We start from the raw sequence: 13,841 nt of genomic DNA on the forward strand, positions 1-13,841 counted from the left end.
TCTGTTTGCTGCATCAGCGTGGTCTTGTACCTCAAGAGACCCTTTTTCACCTGCTTCCAGGCACACCTGTCTGAGGTGAGTGACTGCCACGTGTTAGTGCTAATACCAAGGGCCTTGAGGTTGCATTTGCAGGTGTCCTTGTAGTGCAGCTGGGGTCTTCCTGTTGACCTCATTCCAGACTCCAACTCCTCAAAGATAAGGTCCTTTGATACGCGCCCAGCTGCCATGTGCAAGACGTGGCCTAGCCAGTGCGTACACCTCTGTTTGAGGAAGGTGAACATGGAGGTGGTGCCTGCTCTCTCAAGCACTGTGCTGTTTGTATCCTTGGCTTCCTAGGTGGTACCAAGTATGCGTCTGAGGTGGCACATATGGAAAGTGTTGAGTCACTGCTCTTGTTTTGTGCGCAGGGTGCAGGTTTTGCTGGCATAGAGCAAAGTGCTCAGCACACAGGCTGTGCACACCTGGACTTTGGTGTTCATGATGTGTCCATTGTTGGCCCAGACAACCTTGAGAAGATTGTGGCTGCTTTTCTGATGCGCTTGTTGATCTTGCTTTCGAGTGACTGGTTATGAGATTATGGAGCCCAGGTATGTGAATTCGTGGATGACTTTCAGCTCATAGTCAACAATGTAAACGGATGGCTTGTTGTCAACGTCTTGCCCTATCACGTGTGTCTTCAGGCTGAACTCTCTGCAGGCTTCTGCAAAGTGGGTCATGAGATCTAGCTCCTGCTGTGAGTGAGTTGCAACAGCTGCGTCATCGGCAAACAGGAAGTCTCCGAGGAGCCTTATCTGCACTTCGGTCCTCACTCTGTCTTGACGGTCTAAAGAGGTTTCCGTCTGATCTTGAACGGAGATAAATGCCATAGTGGCCTCCCCAAACGGGGATGAACAGGACTATAAAGAAGAAGCCAAACAGTGTCGGAACGAGGACACACCCATGTTTTACCCTGCTGAGGATGTTAAAGAACTCTGATGTGGAGCCATTGAACACTATGGTCCCCTTCACGTTGTCATGAAATGACCTGATGATACTGAGTAGGATTGGGGGGCAGCCAATCTTGGCAAGGATCGCAAAGAACGCCTTGGTAAGATTGATGAAGGTGATACAGAGTGGTTTCTGCTATTCCGCACTTCTCTCGCATTTGCCTGAGGGAGAAGACCATGTCAATGTTGGACCACTCGGCTCTGAATCTACACTGAGACTTGGTACAGACCCTTTCTGCAAGCAGCTGGATCCTCTTCAGGACGACTCGAGCAAAAAGCTTCCCCACAACACTGAGAAGAGAGACACCACGATAGTTGTTACAGTTGCTCCTATCGCTTTTTGTTCTTGTAGACAGTGATGATGTTTGCATCCCTCACATCTTGGGCTATGCTGCCTTCACTCCAACACTGGCAGAAGATTTTTTTCCTGGTGCTTTCCCAGAAGAAAGTGCCTCCTGTGTCTCGCTGAGTTCCTCCGGTGTGAACCAAGTTTGATCATGGTTTTAGAGCTTTTTCTTTAACAACAGTCTCTCTGACATCCAGCTTAGAGTAATGTTCTACCCAGCGTTCCATCTGTTGTGTTGTGTTCTGTCCTTGATGACCTCTTCCGTTGATGACTTTAGTGGGGCAGTCTTGCTCTGTAGTGGACCAATGGCTTGCTTGATTCTGTCATACATTCCTCTGATGTTGCCAGTGTCAGCAGCCTCCTGGATCTTGGAGCAGAGCTGGAGCCGGTAAGTCATTGGTATACTGCCTGGCAGCCTATTGAACTTTGTTCTGGGTAGACCGGAGCACTTGCATGTTCTTCTCGCTAGGAGAGGACTTGTATGCTGTAAGTGCTTTTCTTTTCTCCTCAGTCAGAAGCAACAGCACTTCAGAGTGGGCCTCAAACCAGTTAGCAGACTTACTGTCTTTTTCCAAAGGTGGATATCGCTGTGTTGTAGATGGTGTCCTGCAGGTTTTCCCATCTCTTGCTGACATTGGTGTTGGGAGAGCCAGGCAGAGCTTCCTCCAGGCTTGCACAAACACTGCTATCTTTACAGGGTCACGAGTATTGCTGGTGTCGATGTGTGCCCTCCCTTCCCTTCTAGAATGATGAAGTATTCTTGGCTGAAGTTTTACCTTCCTGCACACAAGGGAGTGGTCAGTGTGGCAATTTGCACTCTGGTAACTACGTGTCACCTTGACAGTGTTGAAGACTGCTGCATCTTGTGAGGATGAGATCAATATAGTGACAATGTTTGGAACACGGATATCTCCATGACACTTTGTGCTGAGGTTTGGTGTTGAAGAAGGTGTTAGTAATACAGAGGTCATGTTGGCAGCAGAGTTCAAGGAGGCGCTGGCTGTTTTCATTCATCTTTCCAGTTCTGAACTGTCCCAAGCAGGAGGGCTAGCTGTGGTGGTCACTGCCAGCTCTTGCGTTAAAGTCGTTGAGAATGAATAGTGGCTCTCAAGAAGGGACTTCTTTGATGGCAACACTGAGTTCATCATAGAACTTGTCCTTAGCTTCCTGGGTAGAGGTTAATGTAGGCACATAAGCACTGGTAATGCTAACTAGGCCCACAGACATTTGAAGCTGAATCCTGAGCAGTTTTCAGTTCCTTCAGTTGGTGGTATGATGGTGCCAACTAGGCTGTTTCTTCTGGCAAAGCCAGCATCATGCTCCCTAGGCTCTTCTGGTAGCTTTCCATGACAGATGAAGGAGAAGTCTTCCTCTCAAAGACTTCCAGAGAAAGAGAGCCTTGTTTTGTTGAAGGGCAATGACGCCAATCTGCAGTCTGCTCATTTCGTTGTTGATGACTGCTGTCTTGTGGACGTTGCTTATATCTTGCAGGTTTTCTGTAAGGGCTGGTGTCATGGTCCGTACATTCCAAGTACCTTTCTTGAGGGCTGGATACTTTTGACGTTTCCTTTTATTGCCAGGTGTAAGGTTATCGATCCATCTGTCAGGGGTTCCCTGAGTCTTACACACGCAGTGGAGCAAGTGGGCCGTGGTGAGGCAGCACCTACTTGCCTGGGGACTGCCCAGCTTGAGGTCCTAGGGGCTCTCCCACCATTAGAAGCAGCCCCTGATGCTTCACTCTATGCCAATCGAGTGCAGTGGCTTATCACTGGTAACTGCTGCTTCCTGTGTTGTGTCAATGCTGAGTAGTGATGTTGGGGTGTCCTCCAGGGCACAAGCCTGGGCGGGAGGATTTGAAGAACTGACTGTTGCCCGTGCAGCGGGTTTCCCTTCTCCACATCACTGAGGTAGTCCAAGGGTAGGGCAAGCTCTGATATAGTTTGGCACCAGTGTTGTCACAGAGGTTGTCAGAGTGAAGTTGTTAACAACATCAAACTGCCTTGGGGACCCCAGCTCTGGATTTCTTCCTTGGGGTTTACTCCCAAAGACTTTCCCATGAGTGGGTATGGCTGCAAGGCAGCGGAGCTTTAAAATTAGAGTTTTCCTTCTTTTAGGCGGGCTGCCGTCCAAGGCTGACGGACCCCACTTGCCGGAAGCAGCAGGTTTTGAGGCGCCAGTGGTCTGCCTTTGCCCCTTCTCTTGTCAGTAGAAACAGTTCTGCTGGGCCTAGTAGCTAAGCCACACGTGAAGGCCAAGAGTTGGACTTGGTTGTCAGAAGCTGTTAGAGACGTGTGCCATTTGGAGCACTTTATAGTTAGTGGAAATCTCTTTCAATACCTCCAGTAATATAGCCCCATTCAGTGCTCCAGGGTAGAAAATTCTGGATATTCGTCACCCTCTGCAAGAAGAAATTCTAACACACCAGAGTTTTAAATGACCACTCCCCATTCTTGGTACATGTCTCCTGATTTGAGATTGTCCCACTAGTGGAAACACCTCAATATTTACCTTTCTATGTTCCTTAGAATTGTAAATGTTTCAATAAAATCACCTGTCATTCTTCTTAATTCCTATTAGTGCAGATCCAGAAGTTGTTTGTGGTAGAACCACACTCTTGTCTTGGGCTAGCATGGTGAATCTTTTCTCAACTGCCTCCGACTCTGATATCTCCTCTGTTGTTGTTGACTGCCGTTGAGTTGTCATCGACTTATGGCGGCCCTATGGATACTGGAATTGTCCATTGGGTTTATGTGGCAAAATAGGGAAGTAGATTGCCAGGCCTTCCTTCCATGCAGATACTGCTGCTGCCCAGGTTGGGACCTGGCCGGATTCGAACTCAGGACCATCTGCCTCAAAGTCCAGTACTGATGCCACGACACCACTGGCCAGCCCAATATCTCCTTTAAAGATCCCTTACTCCTGTTCTATCTTTTATGTGATAACCAACCTTCAATCCATGTTAACATATTCCTTCCAGTAATGTGAGCAATAGGCAACAGCCATTTATATAGCACCTTATTAAATGCCTTGTGCAAGCCCAAAAATCCTTGCATCTGCAGCTACACTACTTGTTGCATCCTTAAAAAACTCTGAGCAAATTTGTCAAATGTAAATTTCCTGTCATTAATCATGGCAGACCACAGTTTGTGCGGTTTCAGAGCTGTGTGTCAGACGTGGCTATAAGCAGCACTGGGGCCCCACCGGTATTGGCTCTCTTCCTGTTTACCCTTCACACCTTGGACTTTAGGTACAACACTGAGTCACGTCATCTGCAGAAATTCTCTGATGACTCAGCAATAGTTGGGTGTACAAAAGGAGGACGGGGAATGAATACAGGGCCCTGGTTGAGGTCTTAGACAAATGGTGCAAGCTTAATCATCTGCAGCTCAACATCAGTAAGACAAGGAGATGATGATGGACTTCAGGAAGACCAAGTTTGTACTGCTCTCTCTTACTATGATGGTGAGAACGTGGATGTGGTGAGGACCTACAAGTACCTGGGGGTGCACCTGGATGACCGACTTGAGTGTGTGTAACACAGAGGCTGTGTAAAAGAAAGCCAGAGTCACCTCTACTTCCTGAGGAGACTCAGGTCCTTTGGAGTATGCAGGCTTCTTCATGTGTTCTACCAATCTGTTGTCACTAGTACAATTTTCTGTGCAGTGGTGTGCTGGGGCAATGACATCAACAAGGGTGATGCCAACAGGATCAATAAACTAGTTAGAAAGGCGGACTCTGTTATAGGAGTCAACCTGGACATTGTGGAAGCTGTGGTAGAACAAAGGACCCTCCAGAAAATCTTGGCAGCTCTGTGTACTATGCTTCTCACCCTCTGCATGCCACCTTGGCTGAACAGAGGAACACTTCTAGTAGTAGACTAAGACAACTGCACTGCTCCAAAGAGCACTGTATGAGGTCATTTTTATCCTCAGCCAATAGGCTGTATAATGAGCCAACCTATAGGTGGAGAAGTGATGACCCCCTCCTGTTAGACTGTTATTAATCTCTGTTTACCACACCCTCCTGTTGAGGACACCCTGTGCAATGCTATGCAATACCACTATCGCTTCTTAACTGGATGGTGTGAATCTACACACATTACTGTATAATACTACGGTAATTCTATCATGTTGTACGCCTTGATTTGTAAATATTGTACATCTTATTTTTAAGGTAACTTATTTTTTATTCTTTCCTACTTCTCATCTAATATTTGTATTTCTGTGCACTTGCAATGCTACTGTGACACTAATTTCCTTGGGATCAATAAAGTATCTACCTGTCTATTAATTTGTCTTAACTTGGTGTGATTATGTTAAGCTTCTCTGAATGACAATCTGTTATTTTCTACTTCACAGCATTTGTTGTGTATTAATTCCCCAGCCCTCTGGGGTCCCACTCTTATCTTGGCTACCCATCTTTTGATACAGGAGTGTGTTGTACACTCTTATTTACTCCACTTGTCTAGAAGAATGCATTTCCAGTTGCCTTCACAAAGGATCAGAATAGAAGCATCTGATTTAGTATTAAACATTGAACAACTTTATAGGTGTTATGCAATGGCTGCAAGATGAATCAACTCCAAGAGTGTCTCAGCTGACCAAACTGTAAAAACCATTTTCAGAATATATGGCCTTGCTGAAGAATAAAGGCAATGTGGGAATCTTCCCAATTACAAGTTCCTCTCCAAGTTAGTTTCAGCCCTGACTCCTTATCTAGCAGCGTTGTAGCAATAGTTCTACTGTATGGACTCCACCATCAGAAAAGGAATGAAGATTAATAAATGTAGTCAGTAAATGATGTCCTTGTTAACTGTATTGAAATAAAATGCAAAGTGCATTGATTTAGCCAATGTGACACTTTCCTCTAACCCCATCCCAGAAATATTAGTTGTGCTCGTGTTTTTCAGTATTTTTCAGGTATGTGTCAGAAATATTCAATGTAGCACTTTGGTGGCAATGGGGGTATACTTGTCTTCACTTTAAAATGGACTGAAGGCAGATATTTAAAAAAAAAGATATAATGCACACTGTATAGTTTCCCATGTATCACTTGCAAGTGACCTTAATCTGAGTTAAAGCAAGTTTGTTCACACAGGCAGTTAGTTTCTACAGATTGTTGATAAATAAATACAGATGAAATTATCAGCAGTATATTAGCTGAGGCAGGGGTGTTTTGGGAGATGTTCTGGGGTATGTCAACAGGGCATGGAGTTTTCAAGTGGATAGTGCAGACTGTGGCTTTGGGCTTCGCAAGTGTGTTGAAAGTCCATGCAAGTTAAATCTGTGAATGTCCTTCATACTTAACTACAAATTTAAAACTTCTGTTTTTTTATTGATGTGATTTATACATTGAAATGTTTAACTTGACTCTCAGATATCATTATTTTCTCTTTAGTTGACGATTTCATCAATTACAATAGATGATGAAATAGCAAATCTGTAGGGATTTTGAGCTTTCTGTGTTAGCTTTCTTAAGTATGGAATTGCATCCAATTGGAATGCACAATTTCTGGATTAGCAGATTTGGAAGATTATGGGTTCAGCTATTTCCTCAGTTTCTGTTAAGGCCCAAAGATATACACTGGAGTTTCTAGCTAATATTAACTGTAAGCTCCACTCCTAATGTATACAACTTACAGATTAATTTATCTGGAAGTTGTATACATTAGCTTTTAGTTACATGTGCAGCATGGTGTAATAATTTCCCTTGCTGCTGAGAGAAAGGAAATAAGAGTTGTTGGAAGATCCTCCAATTCCCTTGTATAGGAGACAGTTTTTTTGAATCCATACTTTGAGAATGAAATGCTTGTAGAGAAGTCAAAAGGAGGGAGGGGCGAATGAAATTTATTTTGAAAATAATCAAAATAATAGGAGAGAGAAAGTATTTTAAATTATGTATGGAGTGAAGTTACCATTAGAGTAATTGTTATTAAAGCAGTGAGATTTGATGTTTATTTTAAATACGGACTTCTGTTTCCAATTTTTAGACTGAAAATATTCCTGTGGTGCGAAGACCAGACAGAAAGGATTTACTTAGCTACTTAAATGGTGAAACATGTAAGTATGTATTAATTTTGAGAAACTTCAAAGTCATTTTATTAGTCTTCATTTATTTCACTGGCATTGGTGATTTAAGTGAATTCACAGCTAAAAGTTACAAAGCAGAAACAGCTCCTTTGACTCACCATGTCTCTGCTGACTGTTAGTTGCTTATCTGTGCAAGTCCATGTTTACCACCAGTTAGTTCATGGTCTTCTGTGACTTAGGCATCTCAAGGATCCCCGAAGATCCCAAAGCAGTGCTTATTCACTGTAGTCAAAGTCTGGGAATCAAAATTTTTTGAATGTCGTAATGCAGGAATTTCTGGCATGCCTTCCTCTATGGCAGGTACCTTCTGTAATATTTTATGATCTTTTGCTACATCTGCCCTGGGACTATTCAGTGGATTTCTTTGCGGAACTTTATTCCTTATGTGTGTACTTATCTGGATTAGTTACAGTACTACTGTGTGTAGAATCAAAATTCTTATTTTTCTGATGACTTTGGTGTTTTGATGACTTCCCCTTCCTTTAGCAAATATTTTTAACTAACATTTTTAGTTCTTGAAGTTTGATGACAACTTATGGAGAACTGCTTATCAAAGATCGACAGCTTTGATGTGTTTTTGTATTAACTGGAGCCTTGGTAACTTAATCAATAGTGAACTGTTCTGTTCTTAGCTCCCTACGTAGACCATGTAATCTGTAATTGGATATTGAATTTACTTTATTTCTTACAACATTCACATACATGCATAAAAATCTTTACGTTATGTCTCCATCTAACTGTGCAATGTGCAATCATAGTAATATATAATAATTTATAATAAATAGAACAGTCAATGTAATATAGAGTACACTCAAATCAGCGTGAGTTAATCAGTCTGATGGCCTGTGGAAGAAGCTGTCCCGGAGCCTGTTGGTCCTGGCTTTTATGCTGCTGTACCGATTCCCAGATGGTAGCAGCTGGAGTAGATTGTGGTTGGGGTGACTTGGGTCCCCAATGATCCTATGTTTTTTACACACCTGCCCTTGTAACTGTCCTGAATCATGGGAAGGTCACAACTACAGATGCGCTGGGCTGTCTGCACCACTCTCTGCAAAGTCCTGCGATTAAGGGAGGTACAGTTCCCATACAGGGCAGTGATGTAGCCAGTCAGGATGCTCTCAGTTGTGTCCCAGTTGAAAGTTCTTGGGATTTGGGGGTGCATACCAAACGTCTTCAACTGTCTGAGGTGAAAGAGGCGCTGTTGTGCCTTTTTCACCACACAGCTGGAGTGTATAGACCACGTGAGGTCCTCGGAGATATGGATGCCGAGGAACTTAAAGCTGTTTACCCTCTCAACCCCAGATCCATTGCTGTCAATAGGGGTTAGGCAGTCTCCATTCCTCCTGTAATCCACAACCAGCTGCTTTGTTTTGGCGACGTTGAGGTAGAGGTCGTTTTCTTGACACCACTGTGTCAGAGAGATGACTTCTTCCCTGTAGGCCACCTCATTATTGTTTGAGATTAGGCCAATCAATGTAGTGTTGTCAGCAAATTTAATTGGCAGATTAGAGCTGTGGGTGGCGACATAGTCATGGGTATACAGGGAGTAAAAGAAGGGGACTTAGTACGCAGCCCTGAGGGGGTCTTGTATTGAGAGTCAGAGAGTTGGAGGTGAGGGAGTCCACTCTTACAACCTGCTGCCGATCTGACAGGAAGTCCAGGATCCAGCTGCACAAGGCAAGGTCAAGGCTGAGGTCTCTGAGCTTCTTGTGGAGTTTGGATGGAACTGTGGTGTTGAATGCTGAACTGTAGTCCAAGAACAGCATTCTCACATAAGCGTCCTTTTCTCCAGATGTGTAAGGACGTTACGTAGAGCAGTGGCTATTGTGTCGTCTGTTGATCGGTTGTGTCGGTAGGTGAATTGTCCAGTTTGGGTGGTAGCAAGCTGCAGCTATACTCTTTTTTTTAAAATCTTTTTATTGAATAAGTATACAAAAAGGTAAGCCATATAAACATTAATACAATGTTAAAATATAATAAAATTACAGAAGGTATCAATACCAAAAAAGAATACTACAAACAATGTAATTTAAACATAAGAAACCAAGATAACATAATAGTATACTAGATTTTATATATATATCAATAGAAAAAAAGAAAAAAAAAACCCCAAAAAAAAACCCACCGTGCAACTAACTAAAAGCAAAGCAAAGCAATGGGCTAACTTGAAACCAAACAGAGTTAAACTTAAAATCACGTCCTCAATCCTGACCTCCATTAAAAATAGTGAAAAAAAACAAGAAGGGTATATATTACATTAAATGAAAATATCGAATAAAAGGTCCCCAAATCTGTTCAAATTTAAATGAAGAATCATAAAGGTTACTTCTAATTTTCTCCAGATTCAAACATAAAATCGTCTGAGAGAACCAAAAAAAGGTAGTTGGAGCATTAAGCTCTTTCCAATGTTGTAAAATACATCTTTTCGCCATTAAAGTAAGAAATGCAATCATTCTACGGGCTGAAGGGGAAAGATTACTAGAAATTTTAGGTAGTCCAAGGATAGCAGTAATAGGGTGAGGAGAGATATCTATATTTAATACCTTAGAAATAATATTAAAAATATCTCTCCAAAAAGTTTCCAAAGTAGGGCAAGACCAAAACATATGAGTTAAAGAGGCTATCTGCCCCGAACATCTATCACAAAAAGGATTAATATGCGAGTAAAAACGCGCTAACTTATCTTTAGACATATGTGCTCTATGAACCACTTTAAATTGAATTAGGGAATGTTTAGCACAAATAGAGGAAGTATTAACTAATTGTAAAATCTGCCCCCAATCATCCACAGAAATGGTAAGCCCCAATTCCTGTTCCCAATCTACCCTAATCTTATCAAATGGAGCTTTCCTAAGTTTCATAATAATATTATAAATCATAGCCGATGCACCTTTCTGACATGGATTGAGGTTAATTATCGAATCTAAAATATATGTAGGAGGAAGCATTGGAAAGGAAGAAAGTATAGTACTTAGGAAATTTCTAACTTGTAAATATCTAAAAAAAATGTATTCTTGATAAGTTATATTTATTAGATAATTGTTCAAAAGACATAAGGGAACCATCTAAAAATAAATCCAAAAACTGTAAAATACCCTTAGTCTTCCAAGTTTGAAAAGCGCGATCCGTAAAAGAGGGAGGAAAAAATATGTTACCTAAAATAGGAATCGCTAACCCGAATTGATTAAGATCAAAAAATTTTCTGAATTGAAACCAAATGCGCAAAGCATATTTAACTATCGGGTTAGAGACCTGCTTAAGGCGTTTCGAATCAAAAGGGAGAGAGGAGCCTAAAATAGAGCCAAGTGTATAACCCTGAACAGATTGTAGTTCCAATGCTACCCATTTAGGAATAGATAGTATGTCCTGATCAAGTAACCAAAATTTCATATGTCGAATATTAATAGCCCAATAATAGAATCTAAAGTTAGGTAATGCTAAACCTCCATCTCTCTTAGCTTTCTGTAAATGTATTTTACCCAGTCTCGGATTCTTATTCTGCCAAATAAATGAAGAAATTTTAGAGTCAACTTTATCAAAGAAAGATTTTGGAACAAAAATTGGTAATGCCTGAAACACATATAAAAATTTTGGCAAAAAAAACATCTTAACTGCATTAATACGACCAATCAAAGTTAAATATAAGGGAAACCATTTAGATGAAAGTTGAGTAATATGGTCTATTAATGGTAAAAAGTTAATCTTAAATAAATCTTTATATTTACAAGTAATTTTAATCCCAAGATAAGAAAAATAATTATCAATCAATTTAAATGGAAATTTATAATATAAGGGAAGATGTTTATTAATCGGAAAGAGTTCACTCTTACTAAGATTTAATTTATAACCTGAAAAAAAAACCAAATTGTGCTAATAACTCTAAAACAGCAGGAATGGATTTCTCAGGATTAGAAATATATAAAAGTAAATCATCAGCATAGAGTGATAATTTATGGGACTTTAATCCCCGAGTTATCCCAGTAATATTTGAAGATTCTCGAATGGCAATTGCAAGAGGTTCTAATGCAATATCAAATAATAGGGGACTAAGAGGACAGCCTTGTCGAGTACCTTGAAAGAGAGGAAAAAAAGGTGAGTTTAAAGAGTTAGTACGAACCGAGGCTACAGGGGAATGATATAACAGTTTAATCCAGGATATAAATTTCAAGCTAAAATTAAACATTTCAAGCACCTTAAATAAATAAGGCCATTCTACTCTATCAAAAGCTTTCTCGGCATCTAAAGAAATAACACACTCAGGAACATTTTGTGAGGAAGTATAAACGATATTTAACAATGTACGAATATTATAAAAAGAGTAACGACCTTTAATAAAACCCGTTTGGTCTTCCGAAATAATAGAAGGAAGTACTTTTTCTAGTCTATTTGCTAATAACTTAGAAAAAACTTTAGAATCAACATTTAATAAAGATATTGGTCTATAAGATGCACATTGAGCAGGGTCTTTATCCTTCTTTAGTATTAAAGAAATTTACGCTCTATTAAAAGATTCAGGAAGTTTACCAAGTTTCAGAGAAGCCTCAAAAACCCTACAGAGCCAAGGGATCAATAAAGAAGCAAAACATTTATAAAATTCAACGGTAAACCCATCCGGGCCAGGAGCTTTCCCCAGATTCATAGAAAAAATAACATTCTTAATCTCATCCATAGTAATGGAAGTATCTAATAAAGAAGACATATCCTGTGAAATCTGAGGGAAGTCTAACTTATCTAAAAAATCATTCATATATTTAGAATCTCGAGGAGACTCTGATTGATATAAAGAAGAATAAAAATCACAAAAGGTTTGATTAATCCCCACATGATCCAGTATCAATCGATCATTTTGGTTATAAATCTGATTGATTTGAGATTTAACATAATTAGATTTCAATTGATTAGCCAGCAGCTTGCCAATTTTGTCACTGTGAACATAAAATTCACTTCTTGTTTTCTTTAATTGGTTTACAATCGAGGACGAGAGTAGTAAACTGTGTTCCATTTGAAGTTCAGTTCTTTGTTTGTATAACTCCTCAGAAGGAGCCATAACATATTTCTTATCAATTTCTTTAATCTTGTCCACAATTGCCATCTCCTCCTGCTTCTGTTTCTTCCTCAAAGCAGCAGAATACGAAATAATCTGACCACGAATATAGGCTTTAAAAGTGTCCCAAAGAGTGTTAACCGAAATATCCTCTGTATGATTAATTGTAAAAAAAAGCTCAATCTGTTCATTCATAAAGTTAACAAAGTCCGAGTCCTGAAACAACAGCGAATTAAAACGCCATTGTCTATTATTTTGTATATTGGCCATAATTTTAATAGAAAGCTTAAGTGGAGCATGATCCGAAATGGTTATAGAATCATAATCACATTTAATCACTGAAGGAATAAGACGAGAATCAATAAAAAAATAATCAATTCTTGAATAGGAATGATGAACATGTGAAAAGAAGGAAAAATCTTTTTCCTGAGGATGCAGAAAACGCCAAATGTCCGTCGACCCAGAATCAGAAAGGAAAAAGTTAATCAAATTTGCAGATTTATTAGGTAAGGTCCGTAAAGGAGCCGAACGGTCCAAAGCTGGAGACAAACAGGTATTAAGATCTCCGCCCCAGATCAATGAAAACTCGTTCAAATTCGGAAACTGATTAAACAATGATTTATAAAATTCCGGACAATCCATATTAGGAGCATAAACATTAACCAAAACTACTTTTTTATTAAATAGTAAACCACTAACCAATAAAAATCTACCATTCGGATCAGAAATAATATCCTGTTGTATAAAAGTAACTGAGGAATCTATAAAAATACAGACGCCTCGAATCTTAGCATTGGAGTTCGAATGAAATTGTTGTCCCTTCCAGAATTTAAAAAAAACGTAGTCTGTCCCCCCTCCATACATGGGTCTCTTGTAAAAATAAAATTTGTGCTTTAAGTTTCCGGAACACTTTAAAAACTTTTTTCCTTTTAATAGGATGATTAAGGCCGTTAGTATTCCAGGAGACAAAATTAATAATAGACTCCATAAATCCTAAAGTCAACCCACAGCGAAGAGGATTGACGATAGGCTCGACCCACGAACCCGAAGAGGAAACAGAACATACAAAAGATACCTGGAAAAAGGACGCAACCAGTACTTCAATAATGTATATAGCCCAAAGAGAAAAAAACTAAAACGTGAAGCCCCTCCCGCCACCCTCCGCCCCAAGACCCCAAGGCAAAATCTAAAGCAGACCCGCCCGAAAGAAGCAAGCGCTAAAACTACCCCCATGACTTCCGGTATACGCTCCCTAAAAAAAAGGTATAAATATGAAAAAGATCAGCTAATTGTAAAACAGTAAAAAAGTAAAAAAAAAGGTAACTCAATTAAAATACACACACAACAGAACAAAAGCCAGAAAATATATATATTAA

General features: G+C 40.2%; 1 protein-coding gene across 1 annotated transcript in view; it reads left to right on the forward strand.

Annotated features, from left to right (window-relative positions):
• The window catches only part of cdc73 (cell division cycle 73, Paf1/RNA polymerase II complex component, homolog (S. cerevisiae)), a 341,062-nt gene that overhangs the window by 24,562 nt on the left and 302,659 nt on the right, over positions 1-13,841 (forward strand). Inside the window, exon 3 of the mRNA XM_063063850.1 lies at positions 7,322-7,391. Within this exon, the coding sequence (XP_062919920.1) occupies positions 7,322-7,391 (70 nt within the window). The remainder of the gene's footprint in view (positions 1-7,321; positions 7,392-13,841) is intronic.

The sequence above is a fragment of the Mobula hypostoma genome, chromosome 12, assembly GCF_963921235.1.
Source record: "Mobula hypostoma chromosome 12, sMobHyp1.1, whole genome shotgun sequence".
In the NCBI taxonomy this organism is placed as follows: Eukaryota; Metazoa; Chordata; class Chondrichthyes; order Myliobatiformes; family Myliobatidae; genus Mobula; species Mobula hypostoma.